The following is a 23,792-nucleotide window of genomic DNA, read 5'->3' as shown; positions in this document are numbered from 1 at the left end:
TATATGAATATTTATGTCCTTAACGCGTACGCCTTTTAGGCGGAGAACATTTGGCACTTGACAGGATGTATGCCTTTTTATTGTATTTTTAGTTCATAAATATCCTTCCGATTATTTTCATACACTAAAAGTCAACTACGCCACGAGTACACTTTAGACGATTTAAAAAATTATTGAAAATTTTCCAGTACATTATGTACATTTTGGCGTTGAAACTTTCTGTAATATACTTTATTTCGTAACAAGGACAATAGTTTTTCGAATAAAATATCATAAAAATGTGTTTTCCTATATATATATATATATATATATATATATATATATATATATATATATATTCGTCCGAGTCTTTTAAACTTTAAATTCATTTAACCTTTGGAAATTGATTTTGCGAGCCTAACCAAATTGGCACGTGATAATTTCATAATAAGGATAGCTGTTTAACGACAGCCATAATGTTCGACGACATTGGAAATTTATTTAAAAGGCAGTAAAGTTCACTGCTCGTATAAGCACTTCGGTTAACATCTAGAAAATTGCACTTGAGCAAACACGAACTGAAAATACTTGTAAAGCTTTCTTTATAAATGTAAATTGTCTAGAATTATTTTTCGAAACCTAAAGCTCTAGAAATTAGCGATTTATTACCACTGGTAGTCTGGTACAATGGAAACTGTAGGCTTTTGGGTCGGACTGAAGGCGTATTTTCGTGACCGCCTAAAACCAACTATTTATTTATTATCGAGGTTCAGTATATATTCAGTGTAATTTCTGAACAATAATTTATCAATGCGTATTGCCTCGAAACATAGGGTCCTGAAGCTAAAATTTTTCACTGTTTATTTGAGTAACTCCTTTGTAGATTACGGATTACGCAAGCATTGTTTATTGTAAATAATGGTAGTAGTTTTGAGAAAGTACAATCAAAATATCATTTATATTTTCAAGCTTCGTGATTTTTATGCCTGAATCTCTCTGTAAATGTACGACCTTGAATTGAGCGCTCACATATTAATATACCCAACGGTGCAAAAAGACACTGCCAAATTCTTACGACTAGTATATATATACTCCAAAATACGTTTAGGAATAAGTCGATTCTATCGGGCTTGGCCAATATATTTACTAAGCCGGATGATTTTTATAACTGATTTCCAATTTTCAAACTTTCTAAAGAACGAAACCTTTACTATTTTTAGATTGACAAATGATTAGTACTAGTGGTTTTTCCTATCAACGGTTTCTGTATAAATAAACTATAATATGTTCGGGTTGAGTTAGTTTACGAAAGAAAATAGTAACCGGAAATAGGCATAAGTAGCGTTTAACTAGTTTCATTTTTAAACGCGGGTACAGGGTATTGGCAAACGCGGATCTTGGAGGACCAAAATAAATCCGACATATATTTGTCCTTGTCGAAATCGATGTTAGTGCGAACAAAACCCGACGTGATTTTTGCGGATTTGACGTTACTGATGAATGATGTTTGTGTCTGATCGGAGGTAACGCGTCTTTTCTCGGTTCTGCGTACCGCCACCGATGCCGCTATTAATAGAGGTCCAGAACGCGGAAATGAACCTTCTTAAAAAGTGAGAATTATTCGCAGTCCAATTCTTCGGCAAGTTGCGTTGGCGGATCCTATCACTTCGATTCTCTCTCTCACACGCTGCGTTGCTTTATTTTTTCGTTAGAAAAACCCCACTAACAGCAAGGTTACGGGGCCGCGCTTCGAGACAACGTCATTTGCACTTGTACGAGACTCCCCGAAAAATACCGCGTCATTCATACACGATTCGCGTTCTCGTTCCCTCTTCGTACTTGTTAACGGAGGTCGAGTATTTAGCCTAATGAAACAATTTCGCACCCCGAAAACGAGCAGTTTTCTGCGTAAATATACGAGCGCTTTCGTAACCTACACGAGCGGAATTAACTGAGTGCGGGATTTCGATACGCTTGCTCATACACCTATCTAGTGGCAATTACCAATTACAAATTTAGTTTTGAGGTCCGACAGTCTTGCCGCCGCAATCTGTATTTCATGCACCCCTTTTAAGAGCATTCCAAGTTCTAATATTTTTATCTCCCATTTAATTTTGCGTGTGCCCGTTGCCATCAGTCGTTTTCTTTTAAATATTCAAGATTTCCTTCTACTATATGAACACCAACCGAAACAAAATATAATTTTTCCATTTTAATGTTCATTATAGGCTTTCAAAGCCTTTTTGTAAAGATTCTGTAACGACAGTAAAGCTTGTTTGGTCAAAGACTGAAGATTTTGATCAATTTCGTTTGGTCAAAGACTGAAGATTTTGATCAATTTCGTTTGGTCAAAGACTGAAGATTTTGTTAAATTTCGTTTAGTAAAAGACCGAAGATTTTGTTAAATCTCGTCTTGCCAAAGACTGAAGATTTTGTTAAAGCTTGTTTTGCCAATAATTAAAGATTTTGATGGTAAACCTTAAAAGTGTTTCACCTTAGGTTCAGGGTCATATTTTATTGTTAATAGGGACGATATTTTTTTATTGCCAAATGGTTCTACTTGAGAAATAAAACTTTGCTTTGAATACTTTCGAAATCTATGTCCAACTTAAAGTTTATAAATTCAAGAAACAGTACGTTATTGCAAAAATAAATAATAATATGGTGTGTAATATTATTTATTTATGGTTACTGTAAAACTCGCTCGGAAACCGGAGCATTAGCGTTTAAATTCTGCAAGCTACATATTTTGTATCTTGAACCTATCCATTACAAGCTTGAAACGCGTATAAACTAGCGTTTTACCACCCACTTAATGGCTTTGGCTTAATGTTGGTTTCGAAGAAAAAACGTCTCGTTTCCAGCTCGGGAAAATCCCGTATACCCTCTCACAAATAATATTTTTATGATTGATATTTAGATGTTTAGGCCTTGGTCGTGTGTGTGTCTTTGAAACATATTTCAACAAAACTCCCAAATTATTCGTGTTTATACACGCCCGGTATTCTATTACTACAAATTTCTTTGAAGACGATGATGCCCTCCTTAGGGTGGTATATGCTTTCGAAGGTCGCCTTTTCGGTTCTTTATACGCTCACGAAAACCTTGAGTTTTTGTGTGTACATTTGTCGAAAACGTGCGAAGTATACTCCGAAGTGAAGATGGCATCGGTCACAGTTTATGACTTTCCCTTTTCCCCCACCAATACCCAAGCGTCATCTTTACGAAATAAGCCGATTCGAATTACAGAGGAATAATTTTATTTTAGTGTAACCGTCGAATTTGCAATTACGTGATACTTTGTAAGCGCGAGTTACGTAGGTTTTTACGTACAATAAGTTAGTTATATAGATATTAAAATAAATTTGTGGATGTTGTAATTAAATCTTCGTTCTTTTTTATATATTTTATGCCATATGAATTCGTTGTAAGTAAAAATATCGAAGGTGCAATGATACGAAAGGTTTTTTCAAGTCAAAGAACGAATATAAATCATTTATATATTAGGCTACCGTGGATCTCTCTCTAACGTAAAAATATCTTATATGTTACGTAATTTCAATGTTTACTTTCTTATATACCTCAGCGTCTCCGCTGATTTTCCATGGACTTAATTTTTTACTGTAGCTCGATCTGTTTAGCCTGTCGTTACAAGTTTATAATGGTATTGCTTCTGCTTAACTCGCGTATTTTTCGGGAACAGCGACTTCAATTGGGTTTCCCAAATTAACTTTTGGTGGAACCCCCGCGTTTCTGCTCTCGGTGTGTTAACTGTTTCTACGAATGAGGGTAGTTACCTATTCTAATGTATGTAAGTGAATCGGGTCTCTCGATTAACATATCAAGGAAACATTTTAAATTACGGGTATTTCTATTTGTAACGCTTTATAGCGCTTGCCCCGTCAAATAATTTCAAAGTAAACGCGTTCCAAATTGTTCTGAACAGTGAAACGCGTGAACCCTGTTTAAGTATCGCTTAAATAGGTACACAAAGGTCCACCGGATAATAAACGACCGGAATTTCAACTGGTTTAACAAGACGACGAGGCGACGAAGATCAAAACTTTCACTCCGGGATAAAAAGAACGGCGAAACCACGAAGCAATGAAATCGGTTAAAAATAATTTAGCCTTCATTATTTCCACTGGCAGGAAATACGTCAGATGTGGCGTGAAAACAATAAATGCCCCCCCCCCCCCTTCCTCGGTGTCACCCTTTTAGCCGCAATAATGGAATGCCAAGGTTTCTCATTTTCCTCGGTGACTATTGAAATAGGTATACCTTGACGCGCGTCCGACCAATGAGTGGTCGAGATTCAGGGCAACACCTCTTCAGCCGTTCCGGTGCTCAGTCGCATCCACCGAGCATGCGCTCTCGACGCCTTTATTTCGACTTTGTTCCTTGGGCTCTTACGCGCGAAGTTGATGTGGCGAACTTTTAATAAAATCCAAAGTTGGAAGCTCGTTTCTAGTAGTCTGTAGAGTGGGACGAAGCAACAAGCAGGCCGGGGCTGCAGAGTTAACCGTCCATCCGAAGTTTCGACCTCTTTTTTTGTACTTCTCGAAATTTTGAATTCACGTTGAGTGAGTGAGAGACACCCGCGAATTGTTTCGTGAAACAGGCAAAAAATAAATCGGTCAGGAGCGAACTGCCGCGAAACACCTTCGTTCGTTTTGTTCGTGTTTGAGGAGTTGGAAAATTGGCACGCGGCTCCTCGTCTTTCCGACGAATAATCGTCGTAAGGATTCATATTTTGAGGAAGTTAAGTTAATTCGCGCTAGAGAGGAGGGATTGTAAGGTGAGCCCCAGCCTGCGCGCCACGCTGAACACTGGACATTCGACGCGGTAGTCATCCGAGAGACATTTCGCCAAAGGATCGAACAAGTACAAGTCAGAAAGGTACACGTGCTACTTTCACTTTTTTCACGTAGTTTTATTTTATCCCAGGTCTGACAAAATGAGTGTTTCTTTTATTTATTGAATTGGGCTTAAGTAAACAAATTTTGGAATATTACCAATTCCAATTTCGCTTAAATTTACCTATTTTAAGTAAACTGCCCAAACTGTACCAATTAAACTTAACATTACTATTAATATTAATATAAAAGTGATCTTGAGAGCTGAATTCAAATTATTAATTAAGAAATATATATACAATTTTACCTAAATTTGATTTATGGAGTTTATCGTTTTAAATTCATAGTCGAGTTTGAAGTATTTTGCACTTCTTCCCCCTTTTTTTTTATTCCACTTACGGTTAGTAGCAATGGATAGTCTTAAACACCACGATTCTGAACGTGAACCTTTGAGAAAAACCTGGTAGAAGTCGCTGAAGGCTTATAGATGATTGCTACGTAAAACTCTCTTTTTAGGATAAACTATACGTCGGCGAAATGGCGTACAACGATTTTACTTTGATAAATTACCATTATTAGAAAAGTAATGTACATTATTATGTCGTTACAAAGTTTTAGTAAAGCGATAGAAATTAATGACTGTACAAAAGGCTATTATTTGTTTTGTTTCAATTATTTCGCCCTGACAAATTTATCGGCAATTCGTAGTTTGAAAGGTGTATAGCGCGATTGAATTTGATTTAGTATAACCTTTATCATACTCTCTTTAACCCTGCAATACTATGGTCAGTGGCTGAAAGGAAATCAGTTCGTGCGTTCCGTTTCGTGAAAGATGGAATACCGATCTCATTAATTTCGAGAATTTTAGTGAAATATTTTTAATGCTTTTCGATCTGGCGCTGGGCCCTTGGATGTTGGTGTCTTAGCCGCCACTTTTATCTGGTCCACTTTTTTGATAACGAAATGGGGAAGGAAGTGAATGGCGAATATCATTTGGCAGACTTTCCGTTTTAACTTGGAAATGGCCTCTCGTAGACTTCATAAACATTCTGGCGAGTTTCTTTCCTGGAAAATTATTTGAGGCTTTCTCTCTCTTTTTCTCTTATTTATGACCCTAAACGTCTCGGAATTTATTATATATTATAGATGGGATGTATTTAGGAACGCGCCGCTATAAGCCTTATGTGGGGCAACTTGATTAGTTGACTCTAAACGAAAGTAAAATTTTCCTTTTTTTCACCGACTCGTTCGCCGCGTGCAAGGGTTTCATTGGCCGCGTGCACGCTGACAGATTTAGTTTTTAAGGAAATGAAATTAAATAGCCAAGCTCGAAATTTCTCATTCTTTAAATGTGACAGCGGGACACGCGTTTCGAAATTAATTTGGTAATTAATGTTTCCATTTTCAAATTTTAAACTGATTTTATGTAAGGTTATATTCCAACAAATAACGTGGTGGTTTCAATTGTTTTACTGGGGTATGATATTTCGATTTTTAATTAAATTGATAGTTTTATATATTCGCCGAGAAGGCCTATTGTCCGCTAGCTGATTTTTATTATTATTATTATTATTATTATTATTAAATTTGGGCCAGATTTTCGACGGAGATAAAATTATTTATTTTTCAAACCTGCGCTCCGTTTCGAAAAATAAATATCTAGAAATACCTTCAAAAATATAATATGTCCGGCCTACACAAAGACCGAAAATAAGCTAAGGATGGGAAACCAAAGAATAGAGAAAGTTGCTAGTCCCACAAACTTGGACGAATAGTCTTTGTAAAATGTTTGGACGGTTTTACTCGAAATTTATAGAATGCATGGGCTATTCGGAAAGTAATGCGGGATCCCCTTGAAATCGGAGTCCTATGACAGCGGCTATAATGGATAAATCCGCCACCTGATCATACCTCGTCCTTGATCGAAATAAAATGGAAAGTGCCGGTGTTTCCTCACCCAAATTGCGAAAAGACATTAGCTCGCAGCAACGAACTTCACTCTTAAGGGAAAATTGGAATGCGCCAAAGGCTTTTAATTTTCCCACTCAGTGTGCGGGTAAATGCAACATATTTAAATGTATCCGACATTGATGTATTAAGCATTCTTTGTTAACTTGAACATTCTTAAGGCGGACTTACTGTAAATTTTTTTTATTAGAAATAATTATTTACTCTTAGTAGAAGAAACCTTTTAAGGGACGGCTGAATGAGGAAAGGAAATATTCGTTAAACCGCTGTTGAGAATATGTCCCTATTCTCATCAATCGAATGTGGTTGGTGAACTCGTCACGCTAAATGCAAAACATGGGCTTCGCAATTTTTTAAGTTTCTCTCTGATTGTAAAAATGGCCATTCCTTGAGAAATCGACCAGTCATGACGATTTTGATGAAATTCGTGGGACATGTAAATACGTCTTAGAAACGGTGTTGGGGAAAAAGAATTGGGTACCAAAAAAGATTCCCATTTGCTTTTTTTTTCAATTTGCCAACATTTGGAAACTATCAACTAAATATTTCATTACTATTAAATACCTTTACAAGATTAATGATTTTATAGCACATAATGTATTTTTTTTTGTTTTTGTTACTTAATTTTGAAATTAGAAATACCTTTGGCTTCTGAAGTATATTTATATTTTATTATTAAATTAATTACGTTAAATTTTATCATTCAATTACATTGTACTCGCGAGTTCATTTAATATGATTTCCTCCCTGGTTCAAAGGGGATTGATATTTCAAGAGTAAATAAATGTCTAAGTCTATGTTGTTTAAATGAGAAAATTATTTTACGTGCATTTTGTGATAGCATATGGATAGAACTTACAAAACATAAAACATATGTTGATGGCACTTAAAGTTTAAAGAATTATAAGAATCGTTCTATTCGATTAAATGCCTAAATGCCCTCAACAAACTGTCTATCATTTAAAAGTTTTTTCCATAAGCTATAACAAAATGTTAGTATTTTTGTCCATGACATAAAAATGTACTTGCAATTTAAAAATTTGCTAATAAGCAGTATAGAATATATAATTGTTTAGACAACCACATCATTTTTAGCAGCTCTGAATACATTTAGAGCGATAAAATCATTCAGCTTATATACAAATTTAATGTAATTTTTAGACAATGAGTAGGAAAAATGAGACCTACATTTTTGAATAGCACCGTGTTTAGCTAGATTAAAATATCCCGTAAATTTCATCAAAATGGATTTTTTATGCTGACATGTCTGACACGAATTTTGTATAGACTAACGAGTAAGTGCACCTTAGTGTCACGACTGCCTTTAAGTCGTCTCAGCCACGTTTGTATAGATGACACTGCGACGTTAACTTTTTTAATCTTTGGCGTGATAAAAACGCTATGGAAATGTTTCGCGATATGGTACTACGGCAGAATTTATAGATTTTGTCCACATGGTGTGGATTTGCTTTAATCCATTAAACGATTGGGTTTCAAAACAAAAAAAATCATAAACGCTAAAGATTAAAACGCGTTTTAGTATTAATGTCGTATATTAACGGGAATTTACCCATCACAGCAAAATTGAACTGTGATTTACCGGCCAATTTACGTTTTCTTAATCTATATAGCGGTTAATGGCGCGTAGACTCTCGAGCCAACAACGCTTATCTCGAACAACGGGATCTATCCCGAAACCGAGATTGTTTTAAATTCAATTCGGATATTCGAAAGTTGGCTTCCTTTCATTACTACGCCCCAGTAATTTTCTTTTATGGGAGCCCATTAACTTTAACCATAGCTATAGCAATTCGTGCATATCGTATTAAAAAAATCCCCGATTTTTATCTAAGCGTATATCCGCTAAACGAAAATCTTTCTCCGCTTCTCGGTATAAGCCCCAAAATTCAAGCGGCGAAATTAAATTCGGTTTTTAGTGGGCGTAAATATTTAGTTTTCCCCGAAGACATAATAACTAGCCGTGACACAATACCTGTATAATCGCGACCGCTTTGTAATATTTTGTCAACCAAATAAAAATTTCTCTCTCTTTCTAGTTTTAGTCCATCTTTTCCTGGTGGCGAACCCGATAGCTCCGATTCTCGGTATATTTTACTGTTTCAAAAAAAGAACGTGGTGTCTGCAAGCGCGCGGCAATAACTCTGGAATATTTCAGTTTCCCTGACCGACAAATATTTTTGCGCGGAAAGGATTAATTTATTAAACGCGTATTTCCTCCAGCTTTCGTCGTTTATTTTGAGGGTTGTCAGGATGCGAGGAAAATTCCAACTTAAAGAGTTGATGTATTTATGATACCCAGCTTTGCGAAGGTAGATTAACTATAAGTACAGCAGCGCGGTAGCTAACGTTACCGACCCATTTCCGACTGCGTAAAGTGAGAAACCTGGATATAGGCTACTGTTGGCATTTGCTTTAAACTAGTTGACACGTTAAAATTTATAAAGAAAACTAATCGCATCATTGAATATAGTCTAGTGGATGTATTGCATCATAGCGTATAGTTTTCTGGTGCTCGGGTTTAATATATATTTTGCTAGTCTAGTTGATACTTCAGGAAAAGTTGGTTTTTGCAAAACTGAAAAAGTTTATTTATGAAACTAATTGTGTCGTTGTGGCATCAATCAAAAGTGATGGTACGCGCCTTAATTACGACATTAGGCTGAGCTTGAGGGAATTAAAATGCAGACACTTATGTACCGCCTTGGGTACATAAGGCCTTGGTACCCCACTGATCAGGCATGATTTATCTTTTGAGATTTTCAACATTTAGCTGAATTAAAAATGGGAACAGGTTTAAAATGAAACTTAAAATTAATTAAATTATTTCGGAAGATAAATAAATTTTGGTAAATAAATTCAATGAGGTAGTTTCATAGTGCTACCGTGTGTAGGTATTTATTTTAGTAAAGTATAAATTAAAGAAATTTTAAAATATCAAAGTTATCCAAATGGTTAAGAACATTTGGGATATCATATACAATTCATCGATCCTGAAATTTTCTACTTAAGAATTGCATTTTTTTAAATATCCAAAGTTGATTACGCGACTACTTTGCAAGTAAAATGTGGCGAAACATATTTTGAATGTTTCTTGTCTCTAATTTATTTTCCACTAATTTCCCTGGACAGGAATCCATACGTCTACTTGGAATGCTTATCGCGGCAGATTTTCGTCTCGATGTGGCTGACGGTTGTTTTTCACATCACTATGTTAACCTAACAAACAACAACGTGAGAGGGGCGCCAAAGCCGTCAGAGTGATCTTACCATAGGCTATACGGCAAGATAAGCATTCCAAGTAGAAGTATGGATTTCTGCCCTGGACTGTAAGGGAAGTTAATCGAAACATTTACTCTGGGCGCCCGAAAGCCGAATAAATTCTGTATAAGTGATGTCTGGCATTACCTTTCATTATTCTTTTCAATAATTTGGAATTCCACTGTCGAATTGCCCAAATTTAATTTATCAAAAAAAGTAAAAGGCATTAAAGATGGTGAAAAGTTGCCGTGGTTATCACCGCTTAGTTACCAGCTAGTTATCGTAGTTCCAACGAGACCATGATCCCTGGAATATAGCGAGGTTTAACTCGGAAATATTTGAAATAGCTGATATCGAAATGCAGATTTCCAAGGATGATAGACAAGAAGTTGTAGAAGATCTTGATTCGGAGGTTCTCTCTCCCGCGGCGCTCAATAGCGATGGGCCACATCGACACTCCAAGGACGCTGCTCATTCTTACATATATCATTTAGAATTATTCGGATATTATATCTTGAATATATTACTTGTTTTTCAGCTTAGCTATACCGCGCTCTGTAGATTAAATTAAAATTAATACCTAATTATATATAAAAACGAATGCGTGTCATCAGATTATTTATTTGATCTTTTTAACGGGTATTAACAAAAAGTAACTAAAAAATTTCCATAACTTTGAAGGCGTTCCATTAAAAAACTACGGAATTATGTTTTAAATAAAAAATTAAATTTTATTAAAAATGACAAATCATAGGTATTTCAACTTAGTGGAAATTTAAGGCGAAAATTGTAGGTTTCATTTTTAAGCCATTAATATAATGGACTCTAACCATAAGTAACATAATCTTTTTAAGTATGAAAATGAACTATTTCGGTTAATGATAGTCCGTCGTGGAGTGATTTCGTAATCGTATGTTTCGAAAGAGGAAACGCGTCACACTCGGCTCCATTCTTTGGAAAAATTACTGCCAGGCTAGCGCTGTGGTAAAAAAAACGCGAAATTGCGTTAGGCTCTCAAAATTTAAATGAATTTAGTTAAGAAACGAAGGGGATGTTTATAACAGTCAATTTTATGTTTCAATTCAATAAATTATCATTGTTTTGCTAAAGGTTAACGTTATTTTTACTGTTGAAAGCGTTTTAATTTTCAAAAAGCATATAGCCTGATCCTTCAAATATTCTGTTTCTCGGGAACCGCTTAACATCCATAGACTAGCAACAGGTCACGGATAGTTTTCATTACGTGGCCCCGTTAATTAATTTATATATAGGAAATGTCATACTTATTCCAACTAATGTCAGATTGAGAGATCAATTAACGACGTTGGTTCATTGTAAATTGCGAGAGGTAAATTGAGTCCGGGTTTCAAATTTTAATATCCCAATTTTTAGATAACACTTGAAAATATTTGACGTCTTAAGAATCATTTCATCGAAATAAAATTCAGCACTTTCTTAATAATTAGGTCAAGACCCCAGCCCATATCAGATTTCAGGTGTAGACGCGGATTTGTATTTGCCGTATCATGCCCTTAGCTTTTATTTTTCATTTAGACAATAGGTGGTAAAACAATGCCTGAATATAATTTGGCACTATTAAAAAATCTTCGATTGCGAGTCTGATATCTGCTAACAAATACAAAAGCGCGAAGGTTACCGAAAGACCTCCACCTTGACCAATAGAGGGAATCGGTGACGGGGGGAGGGAGGTATGTCCAGCGGTTTGTTCGTAAAAAATCCAACACAGTTAAGTGGGGTTTAATCATTCTGATTTACTTTTTTGCTTTTAATAAGCGTGATTCCGTCCCATTCACGCCTTATTAGACTGCTCGTTAATTTTTGGGTCCAGAGAGCACCACACCCCTGGCTATCTAGGCACTTTCACTGACGTGACCCCTTTCTCTCGTCACCGCAGTGGGCCAGCCTATAGAACGCATTCCATCTTTCTGACTGCCGAAATGTTTGGTGGTCGTATGTCCGTACGCGTAGCCACCTGTTTGAAAAATGCCCTCAAAACGGTTTAAAAAACGTGTCGTTCCCCCCATCACCTGGTCGATCCACCTTACGGGAAAAATGGGTCACTTGGTTATGGTTCCGTATTCATCCCCTCCCCCCTCCTTCTCGAGAAACGCGATTTAGTGAAAAAAATGTTGGGGAATTTTGGGGGCTGAAACAAAAAAGGGGGTTCGTCGCTCGCTGGTGGTAGCTTGTGTGGCGTAACTCGCGATCAGTAGACCTAGAAAAAGATCAGTTTCAAATCATTTCAACTTCAGCATCGAATACGCGAAGTCCACCACTATCTTCTCCTCGCAGTTTTTCGCTTCCGCGTTTTTTTCTTCACCAAAAAATCTTTTTTTTTAGCCAAAAAAGGGTTGTATCCCCCCGTGGTTCATTTTGTTGGGAGAAACGCGAAACGCTTTCTAGATTGCATGTTTTCCGGACAAGGTGACTTTGCAAGGACATTGTGCGTCGGTCGCAACATGCGCCGTTTTAGATAGCGAAAACTGTTTCGACGGAACGCGATTTTTCGTGAGCTTTTTGCTGCCCAAGTTCCGATTGTTTTAAATTAATTTATTCGGTGACGACTTTATAGGCAGGTCCTATAAATTTCCACTCGTTCCTATCCAAGGATAAATCTTGTCTGGGTAAGATTGATTTCGCTTTTTCTACTTATTTGAAGTTGTATCGCGAATTTTACGTAGCATTAAGTAGCTTAAGCGGTTTAGTAACGGGCCTTGTTAAATATGATATTTGGGGAGAGTTGATGATAAAAGGGTTTAGGGTTTTCACCCACGAGTTTCTTCCTGATGGTGATGGAATCAACTTGATCGTTGAGAGTATCTCGTCTCTTTACGTGACTAATTAAGTAGACATCACCTACGTACGGAATAAAGCGATACGTCGATGTTACCAACTGAGTTTTAAGCAAGATTTGGTCTTAGGTTGGCCGCGATCAATTTTAAGATAACTTTACGGCATTAATGATCGAATGTCATTTGTCCGCCGCGGGCTCAATTGCCCGAGGTTTGGACTGGTTGCTCCAGTATCGCCTTGTAGTAATGTATCCCGAGAAAGAAGGTCAACCTCGGGGAAGGTCACCGACTGGATTCGGACTTGGAGTATTTTTTGACCGGCGGCCCGTCATTATCTCGCGAGAGAAACCCTTTCGTTGCCACGCGATATCGTTTTAATTCGTACGCGTGAAATAGGCTTAACGACTTTTTTATTCTGTCGTCGCGAACGCGGGATTAGCGTTTTTGGTAGAAGCCAATGGCGATTCTACGTTCTATTTTAAGCGTTATCATTGAGGAAGTGGCGCTGATCTCGCGTACGTAACGTTATATAGCCTTGAACAATCTTTTAATTATTCTAGTACATCGCCCTTTCGCAGAAGAAATTTAACTTTCGATACACGCGTATTTTTTCAAATTTATATCTGCTCCGAAATGTGTGTGTAACTGGAAATTTTAATTATTTGTTCGCAGGTTGGCGTCGGTAGCTTCGTCTCGTCTCGCACCCATCTTCACGTATTTAGTCACAATCATGGAATCATTTTGGAACACGACGGTCGATTTGTACGACAATATAATGTCCAGAGGAGGTGAGTTCTATTTTTAGTCTACGCCGGTTTTTTTATAATTTTGTTTGGGGGAATTTAACTTCCGCGTACCTCGAGCGGGAAACGGAAATGTTATAAACGCGAGGAAATAGTTTTTGCGCTTTTTAGTTTCCCCCTCCCAATACTTGAAAAGCTTACCTAATTGATTATATCGCCTCTATAGATATGCCGCGAACCGAAAGAAAGTCTCGTACGTTTTTCCAAGAGGAAAGTTTTTGGCCAAATTGGCGTGACACGCTTGTATAATTTTCTGCATTTTCTTTTCGTTTGGCTTCGGTCCGACGCGGCCCGTTCCCATTTAAATTATCGGACGTTCTGAGGCAATTTCGTGGATTAAAAATCTTGGACTACTCTGAGAAATTCCATAATAAAGCTGGTTTTACGTTCGACGGAAAAAACCAGCTTTATTTATGCCAATTACACGGCCGTTAGAACGCGTCCGACTGTTCAAAGCGCTAATATTACGTTGATCAACCGCGTTGAGAAATCTAGAAACGGGCTAAAGTAACGTTGAATTTAAAAACATCACGTGTAAGCCTAGTAAGCCGGCGTTATATCGTTGAAATAACATGTTTTTTTCTCGAGACGGAAACGAAGTAACACGCGTAGATTTCTCGATAAAAAAAGCGGTGAAAGTTTCCGTCTGAAACTACCCGTTTTAATCGTTAGTGAAACGGACACCACCTTAGGCTAAAACTTTCGAGATTACGGCCAGATTGCCAGTTTTTTAATAAAAACAACTTCGGTGTAAATATATCGCGGGTTTTCTAAAAGTGAATTTTTTAACCACATTGGTGGAATATCGAAACGAGTTTGTGGCGGTTTTTCCTGTAGAGTAAAAACTGGTGTTGGAAACGGGTTAATACTCGAATCAGCCTAGGCTTAGACTTATAAGACACGTCGAAACTATGAGGAAATTTTCGTCGACGCGAAAAATGTTTCTAATCTCAGCGCTAGTTCTTAAGAGTTGCCCTTTAATTATTCAGCGCTATTTAGACTCTTAAAGCGTCTCGTAAGTAGGCTTTACTTCGGCTTAGTTCTAATCTGGGTCAGGCTAAAAACTGCGCGGAGACGAGAGAAAAAATGTCGGAGTATGGCCCTTGGCAGTGAACTTTTCCTTATAGTGCCAAGCCGCCAGTTCTCTTTCCACAAAAGCCCAGCCGTATATTCTTTCTTCCATTTCACGTACTCGCAACCAGAAGTCAATGGCCCGATTCTCCAGCTAAATGTTTACCTTCGCCCTACGTATTTCGTGCGCTTTTTTTTTATTTGCTAATTTTTTCTTTCAAAGGGTTGGTGCGCATTTTTTTTCCTGGTTATTAGAATGCTTTCGAGTACCTTTTAAAAGCCATTGTCTGTTTCCATTTTAAATTTTCCGCTTTTTTAAAATAGTATTCTGATATTCGGCGATGATTTTTCTAAATCATAATTTGAGAAGGAAATTTCGTAACTAAGGAGTATTTTAAATTGGCTTATACGTTTAGTTTTAAATGTAAAATAATATCCAACTCGGAAAAAACCCCTATAAAAAGCAAGCGCGAAATGTACCCTAACGAAGGAACGTTGGCACTTTCCCTTTTTATCCGTCGATATAATTGAAACTGCTAGTGTCGTCCCATTAAGAGAATATTTCGTTTCGGGGAGAAGAATTGATGGAAGAGCGAAATGTGGTAGGCCGCGAACAGAAACGCGTGACGTCACTCGGGTTGGCCCCTCTGTGGCTCGTTGGCCTAAATAGTTTGATTTGATCGTGCCCGTACGTACCCTCGACGCGGTATCATCCATCGACAACAGGTTACTCTCTCGTCTTTCGCTTGGCCCCCGCGCGGTTTAACAACGTACGTTTTTTCGTGGGTATTTTAGCGCTTTCTTGTCCCTCGGGCCGTATTACGAAATGACTCTCTCCGTATAACGGCATTTTAATGGCTACGCGCCGCTTAGAGGAAAGAATCGTCCTTTTTTTTGTTTCTCAGCGAAAGGAAAAGTCGAAACGCGAGCGAAGCCAGTTTTTCGCGTTTCATTTTCAGAATTCCGACATTGTTACATATCACTGTCAATTATTTTTAACCACGTTTTAGCTGTAGGCTTTAATATTGTAATAGGTGGTCGTGTTGAGGGGAGAACCTCTCTTATCTCATTCGTCTTAATATTGTCATTTCAAGTATTTCCTTCAGTCGCTTGGCCGACTTGTTTGCCCACCTAATCATTTATTTAGCGCGTCTAGCGAGGGGTCGGACATTTACCAAAATCCCGTACACTTTGTCTAAAATTGCAAAATCTTTTAACTTTCTCTATGGTAAATTAACATGGAAATCCCAAAATCACTTCAAAAAGTAACGGGAAAATTGCCAAAATCTCTACGAAATCCCGTACAAAATAATGGCAAGTGTCCGACCCCTCGGCGTCTAGCGGGCCATTTTGCAATAATCTTTAACATTCAAGTTACTTGGTGTGTTTAAAATGTAATAATAGTCCTAAGTTTGTTTCTTAAAGACAATTACTTGGCTTATTAATACGAAACAATTCCTGTTGTAATTAACGCCCTATTGTAGTTTTGATTTCAAATGTCCATAATTTAATTAGATTTTAAGACGATAAAACTACTTGGCCTTCTGATACGAGACTTTTCCTTATATCGCTAATCCACTTAATTTTCTTTAAGCAAACTTCCACGTACGTTGTGACCTAATCTAAACCTGAAAACATATTTCGTCATTATGTTTCTGTACTTCTGGTAGGAAATCTGATTATTTCTACGTTTTGAAAGAACGCCAAGTACACTTTCTTAAATTTCAAATTGGTTTGGGTCGATGATTTTCGCCAAAAGTAAATAAACCTATTAACCCCGTAGATTACATTTGTTATCAAAACGGAGGATGTTTTGTATGTATATAGTCATAAATGCTCGCGGGAAATTTCTAACACAAAACGTAGACAAGAGCTATTTCTTCGCTAGAAACACGCTATCTGTAGTGAATGTCTCTCTTCGTTAGCTCAAGGCGCTTTCTTCCGAAAATAAAATTCGGTGGCTTAGAATTCCGAATCAGGAAGAAGTTTCCCCGTCGCTACTTGCGCAAGGCCGGAAAAGTCTCGCCGTTTTGGAAACCTCGGATATAAATACGCTAATACACGTATATGAGAGATATAGGTCATCGGGGGTAAAGTGATCACTTTCCCTGTTTTCGGGGATTTTAGGCCATTTGGAAATGTCTAGGTCCGTTCTTCAATGCCCGCCCCGTTTTTTTATGCTAACCGGAATAATGACTTTTTAAAAATCTTATTTTTTGTAATTACCCCTACTAAATTTTTTTTATTTCAAATTAGTATTTTTTTTCAATCAAGATTAAGCCTTTTCCCCTAAATATGAAATTAAAATTTCTTTAAATCTCCTAAATTAGGTCGTAATGATTGCAAAACAATCGAATAAATGTAATAAATTACCTAAATGTAGGGTTTTAATATCTATCAAATATTATATCATTAAACACGCTAGATGGGAAATCCTAAACGTGGCTGCCTCTGGAGCTCTTCTCACGGTCTTATAGCGGTTAATGTACCGAAATATTGCCCGCCTAGTTTCCCCGTGTTTTGGTCAACATCTCTAGCAAAACTTTGTTAAATTCTTCGCCATTCTCTACTTTCTCTTCTCCTTGAAAACTTTTAAAATATGCGTGATATTCAAATAATTTAACAAGAAGAACTTAGCTATTAAATAGTTTCGCATGGTCTCTATTGGGTGACGATATTTTAACTCGAAGCTTTACGAGTACTCCATTTTTACTTAATGCTTAATTTAACAAAACTTAATTTCCTCATATGCCTTAAAACGCGAGTACAAAAGTGGTTCGATGATTGACTTTAAGAGGACGTCTAAAAACTACAACTATATTAATAAGCTTTAGCGACAATATGCCCGTAATATATCAAATAGAAAATCATTTCGATTGTTGACTCGTGTGATGTGATTTTTCATTCTTTGGCTTCAAAATGTTCTTCAGATTTAGTAATTCCCCGCGCTATTTAATGTTATACTCTTTAACCGATAGTTTTGTCTTGACGAGCGTTTTTCCTAACATGCCGAAGATTTAATAAACGAATAACAAGGAAACGTCCCTTTTGGTTTTTCGAGTAAACAATAGTTTCTTCTTTTACGCTTAGCTTGTCAAGTGAAATAAAGTACGGCTTGAAACAATGGTAACGAGATACGAAATAACACTCGCGTCCCGCACAGCGCCCAACAAAACCTAAGTTCACGCATCGCCAAACTTCGATTAACATTCGTATATTTTTTGCGTGTTTAAAAGAATGACGTCTCCCCGCGGCTAATCAGCTTGATTAGTAAACCAAAGAATTAGGCGGATATGAGAAATCTCGGAGCTGCTCCTCAATAACTTCTTGGTCCAAGATACGGATATAGTCGCTGTTAAGTAGAATGCGCTTTGGTTTCTTCCGCAGATCCCAGGACAAGCAACTGGCCTTTATTGGGCACGCCTTTCCCGATGCTCACTCTCATCGCCTCGTACATCTACTTCGTGAAAGTGGCTGGCCCAGCTTACATGAAAAATCGAAAACCATTTCAAATAGAAGGAATTATCGTCGCCTATAATCTTTTAATGGTCATTCTTAGCAGTTACTTTTTCTTCTACGTAAGCTTGTTTTTCATTCTTTGGCCTAAATTAGCGTTTCGAGTTAACTTGATTTCGCTTTTTATGCCAAAAGGGAGGTACTTTCACCTACTTGTCGCCAAAATTCAGTTGGATTTGCGAACCTATCGATTACAGCGTCGAACCAGATTCTTTAGAGGTAATTGATTTTAATCACGCGAATAAGTTGACCACGACGAAACGCTTTGTCAAACTGCGACCACTTAAAATTTTTCAGTTGGTGCGCTTAGGATGGTGGTACTTGCTATTGAAGATATGCGAATTCGCCGACACGGTAAGACAATTCTTCAATTATTTCCGGTCCAGTTTCTACTTTCTTTGCGCAACGACGGAACTTGGTCAACTTTCTTTTTGAATAATGTATGGAATTTTAAATTTCCGTAGAGAAAGTAAATTGAGGGCAGGGGGCTAGTGAAGTTACCTAGTGTGACTGCTTTTAACTTAAGATATGAAACGTTGGTCCGCGTATCGGTCGATTGCTAATTTCTTTTTTCCCGTTTTCTCAGATATTCTTCGTGTTACGAAAAAAGAACAGCCATATCACAGTCCTACACGTGGTTCATCATTCCTTGGTAGCTTGGGGTGTTTGGGTTGGCATGAAGTTCGGAGCCGGTGGACACAACGCTTTCTTCCCTTTCATCAACTGCTTCGTGCACATGATCATGTACTTCTATTACTGCCTCGCCGCTTTGGGACCCAGAATGCGCCCTTACCTGTGGTGGAAAAAATACCTGACCATCGTACAAATGGTAAGTATTAGTCGTATCATGGCTGCCCTCCATCTCCTTCATCTAGCTCAGTTCGGTGAATAATCACGAATGGGTAGTGATATCGTAATTGTTTGTAAAGCGCGAACCCCGTTATTAAGAAGTGGATGACAGTTGAGTTCTCACTGTTTACCTCGTTCTTTAATCAATAATTTAAGCGAAACCCCGTGCAAATGTGACGGAAATGTTCCAACCAATTGATTTTTATGTTAAGCCGCCTTCTTTCCCGTCCTATTAATCGTTATTCCTCCCAGTTTCGTTTCGAATTAAGACTACCCCCCCCCCTCATCAACGCTCATTTCATGTGCCGCGGGACTTCTGGAATTTTTTCGTCTCGCGTAGACTGTACTATAGAACTTCGAAATCGGGTATACCCCACTCCTTAAAAATTAAAATTTCAAATGTGCCAGTCAAGATACTTCCTCCCTACGGCTCAATCGTTCTTCTTTAGCAGGTTCGCGAACGCAAATCCAGACTATACTATTAAATTAGAAGGCAAAGACCCGAGTTTTACAGGGAATAATTTTAACTATTCACAAACGTTATTTTAAATAAACCGATAAAATTTTTCATTCAAGAAAATGTTCTTTTTTTCCGCTTTTTAATGCGATAAATGTAACCTTCATTTCCCTTCATTACTTCAAAATCAAAGTACCTTCGTGGCCCTATGCTTCGATAACAATAGTTATCATTGTTAACTTAAATCGAGGATTATAGAGTCGAAGTAAATAATGTTAAGAAAAATCTTCTGAAAAAATGGAAATGAGTTTCGAACTAATATCTGCCTCTTCAGAAGCCAGGAGAAAAAAAGTAGGTTAACAAAACGGTATGACGTGTTTTTGAGGATGTGGATGGAGCCAGAGATTCTTGACTTTTCGTTCCTTTTCGAAAAGTAACGCTTCCTCGCGGGTTCCGGTTCACTTCTATTTATAAAACCTTTTTCTAATGAAAGGAATGGTGAAACCAGTTTCTTTGTCACCGAATTTTATTAATAGGTTCATCTCCGGCGGGCTTTTATTAGTTTAACTTTCTTAATGTTTTTTAAGGTTTTTATTTCATCTATCCTTTCTCCAAAAGTAGAAAAGCTATGTATTGGCTCCAAATTGACATATTTATATTCCAATCTCTAATTAAAACGAAACCCGTGAAGACCTAAGCGGTGTTAATCTTCCGTAATTCCCTTAGAATATATAAAGTTTTTGGGGTCAAAGTACCCGAAATATATTTCCATACTTTGGAAATGAAGAATTACCATTTTAAATAGGTCTTCGGGGGTGTATTTACTATTAGTATAGAGTACCATATTCATATTTTCATTAATATGATAATTTTAAACACTCAAAAGTTTAATACTCTGCTTACTTTATTTCGACTTATAAGAAATTAAGTCCAGAATGAACCGATATCTATAAATCTCATAAAAAAGATAACTAAATAATATCGCCTCAAAGCAAAACACGTATCATGAAAGTTACGTGGTTTTTACTTTAAATTAGTTATTTAAAATTCTATGCTGAATTCTGATAGAATATTGCGGTTGCCACCATTATCACAACAATTTTCATATAGGACGTGCCTTGATTTTTTGCGTTCAGGGAACCAATAAACCTTTCATAATTTGCTATTTAGAACTCTGAAATTAAGGAATATTTTTGCTTAATTTTCTCTTGTACTAAAATGCAATTGTCTTAAAGAAAATCCTCCAATTTTCCTAGACAGTCCCGTCAGCTTTCAGTTTCGCTTTACCCGTGTCATCACGTTTCAGCGAACTCTTTAATTATTAAAATTTAATGTTGGAATCAAAAATATTTGCAGGTTCAATTCGTCGTGGCTTTCGTGCATGCTATGCTGCCGTTGTACTTTGACTGCGGATTTCACCCCGGCTTCGCTTACGGTCTGATGGCGCACGCCGTCTTGTTCTGGGTGATGTTCTACAATTTCTACAACAAGGCTTACAACAGCAACAAGAATGACGCGAAATCGGTCGGCAACGGACACACCAAGGACCATTCCATGACCAACGGCCACAGTCAGAACAACGGTTCGGCCAAAACCAACGGTTCCGCTCCCACTAAAAATGGCTACTCCGTGCAACCCGTCTTAAACGGATATAGTAAAGCTAACGGAAAGCTCGATTAGGCTTAATTAAGTTAAAAAAAACCAGGCGCGTCATCGAGGCTCCGGGGCAGGGCGGACTTTTCCAGCGGCATTCGTACTTGACGTTTTTTTTTTGTTGGTAACGAATTTTCTTCCGTTTTGCGAAGGAGAAAATGCTCAAATTTGACACTTGTGTGGTGTGATAATTACGTGGCCAATTTATTGTTGACTTTATAACGATTTTTTTTCTCTAAGTCGGGACACAAATCGCCCACTATGTGCTATTTTATAAATATTATATATACTCTGAAATCCCCCCCACAGACTTTCGCATCGCGTTCAGTATATATATTTTTTTAAAAACACAACGTACCGTCATATTTTCGCATTAGCATCAGCGTAATTAAAATTCCATAGCGAAAAGTCGTTCCTCTTTCACGAAATTCGAACAAATTGTAGGCGTATTTTTGTAAAAATCTAAATTTTCTTAAAATTTTTAAACCAAGCCCAATTTTATGGTAAATTTAACTTATAAAAGGTTTTTTGTTTAAATGGGGCATTTTAGACACTAGATGTTTTAAATAGAAAAAGGGGGAGTGTTTTCTTGTAAAATTATTTGATCGAAGACGTGTCTTATGGCTAACTATATTATATATTTACACGCCCTCTCCCCATACTTACGTGAAAATATAAAAAAAGCGGGTTCATAAAAGTTGAAAAACTGTCGAAAACGTTTTCTCCTGTTTTTCCCCTCAGTGTTTATTGTACTTTATTTTTAATTTGTTTATCTGTAAAACTTTGTATTGAAAATTTCATAGTAATTGAGTATTGTAATTTTCAATCGGTTCTCGATGTTAAAATAAAATTCGAGAATCTTTCGCGACGAGTTTTTTTCGTAATACATTGTAAAAAAGTCAATTTTTGCATTAAAATATATAAATACTATTTCTTATTTTGAGTCTTGATTCTATAGAGGGTTCCCAATGACGATGTTTCGGAGGGCGCCCGCCTACGCCATCAGTCCAACTGGCGTCGGTTAAGCTTTGACCGTTAATTGACAAGTTTGCACTTATTTTAATTTCGGAAATCAATTTTGTCCATTTTTTTAAATAATGCTTTTACGACGCTAAACGACGCGTATTTGGATTCCACGTGGTTGAGTCATAAAAAGTGTAATTTTTATCTCCTTACGACCAATGGTTGATGAGCTATCGCTTCTTCAAACTTTAGAATATAGCAGATTAACAAGTATTTAGGGAAGATTATCCATATTTATCAACAAACATTTCTTTGTCGCTAAATGTAAACATAAAAGAAGTACATTTTTTAGGAATGTTGCATTGACGAGATTCTTAAATCAACACTATTCTTTTAATTAAAACCTAATAAGGAATTACGTCATCCCTCCTCCTCAAAGAATCCCTTAACCTACGAATTTGTGAAATTTCGAAAGTTTTGAGTAGTGACAAAGTTAAAAGCGTCAATAACAATGTTTTTTTTAAATGTTCGGAATTATTTTTAACCCTCTTCTCCAAATAGGTATCCTATATTGGCCAAGGGGTTTAGATATGAACGTGGCAGTTGTCCCGTGTTAAATAAACCTAAAAATAGAGACCATCGTTAAATATGATTTAGAAAAAGTTCCTTAAAATTATCCAATTAGTTTTTACTTCCTACCATTTTGCAATTCATAAATAACCGCTACCGATAAGAGTCCCGTAAAATCTGTATGTAAGATTGCGGACTACTATACTCTAAGAATCCGAGCTTATCCATCTCATATGCGACGCAATACGTGGACAGAAAACTGCACACTCCTTTTATCTCTAGTCGTAAGCCTCGAATAGTTTCGCTGGTTTCTCCATCTTGTTACCCAAAACACGAATCATACGATAATATAATTAATATTTACGCTGCAACTTAACAGCAAAGATAGTATCTTTTCGTCCGAACAAAAGTGAAACTGGACAAAACGCCTCCTAGCCATTGAAGTAGTTGTCAACCAGAGCTAAATTCCAGCAATATCTTAATGCCCTAATAGACAACTAAGGATTTCGCACGGCTTATCAAGGAATCTCTATCCAACTTCCTATCTTGGGCAGGCGTTGTTTTCTTAGGTCGGCTACTTCTCGGAAGATTATACTTTCAAATTCGAGACCATTAGTACACGGGAGAATTATAACGGAAAAAGTGATGATATTATCAGAAATACATGTATTTCTGATATTATGCTTAGCACTCGAAACTTATCTCAAAATAAATTGTAAAAATGGACTTTTGCTGTTTCTTCATAATGGCTGCGCTATAGAATGCCTAATTTGTAAACCTTCGAAAATATGAATATTTTCTAAGTGCGATTTACGTTTTTTAAAGGGTGCCAGTAACCCTAGTAGGCTTTAATACGGGGAGATTTTGGGAGGTGTACTTGCCTCCGAAAGGTGAAAGTTCACAACTGTCTAGCGTATGTTTAGTACGCTTCATCCTTTAAAATTTTGAACGCCATCTCAAGAGGGCTTCTAAATCTATAAATATATTGCACCTTAAATGTTATTTTCTTAATAAT

At 37.0% G+C, this 23,792-nt stretch overlaps 1 protein-coding gene across 3 annotated transcripts; it reads left to right on the top strand.

The window, feature by feature from the left end:
* The first annotated feature begins 4,511 nt into the window (after nucleotides 1-4,511).
* Nucleotides 4,512-22,178, top strand: LOC149947558 (very long chain fatty acid elongase 7-like). Of its 3 annotated transcripts, none has more exons than XM_090171377.1 (7): nucleotides 4,512-4,878; nucleotides 13,568-13,683; nucleotides 18,157-18,347; nucleotides 18,421-18,504; nucleotides 18,583-18,639; nucleotides 18,872-19,114; nucleotides 20,948-22,178. In XM_090171377.1, exons 2-7 carry the CDS (start codon nucleotides 13,626-13,628, stop codon nucleotides 21,269-21,271), a joined length of 957 nt encoding a protein of 318 aa, XP_090027503.1. In that variant the 5' UTR covers nucleotides 4,512-4,878; nucleotides 13,568-13,625; the 3' UTR covers nucleotides 21,272-22,178. The 3 variants fall into 3 exon arrangements, with proteins under 3 accessions (XP_090027503.1, XP_090027501.1, XP_090027502.1); XM_090171375.1 differs by lacking the exon at nucleotides 4,512-4,878 and adding an exon at nucleotides 12,355-12,727; XM_090171376.1 differs by lacking the exon at nucleotides 4,512-4,878 and adding an exon at nucleotides 13,221-13,410.
* The last annotated feature ends 1,614 nt before the right edge of the window (nucleotides 22,179-23,792 follow it).

This window comes from Leiobunum rupestre, chromosome 4 (genome assembly GCF_980474605.1).
Source record: "Leiobunum rupestre chromosome 4, qqLeiRupe1.1.hap1, whole genome shotgun sequence".
Taxonomy (NCBI): Eukaryota; Metazoa; Arthropoda; class Arachnida; order Opiliones; family Sclerosomatidae; genus Leiobunum; species Leiobunum rupestre.
The sequence above is the reverse complement of the archived record's forward strand: the minus strand, read 5'-3'. Positions and strand labels throughout refer to the sequence as shown.

Excerpts from the sequence above, each read along its gene's own strand:
- LOC149947558 (XM_090171377.1), top strand. The coding sequence starts at position 13,626 with ATGGAATCATTTTGGAACACGACGGTCGATTTGTACGACAATATAATG. Across the intron at positions 13,684-18,156 it reads CAATATAATGTCCAGAGGAG|ATCCCAGGACAAGCAACTGG; the intron begins GTGAGTTCTATT and ends TTTCTTCCGCAG. Across the intron at positions 19,115-20,947 it reads ACCTGACCATCGTACAAATG|GTTCAATTCGTCGTGGCTTT; the intron begins GTAAGTATTAGT and ends AAATATTTGCAG.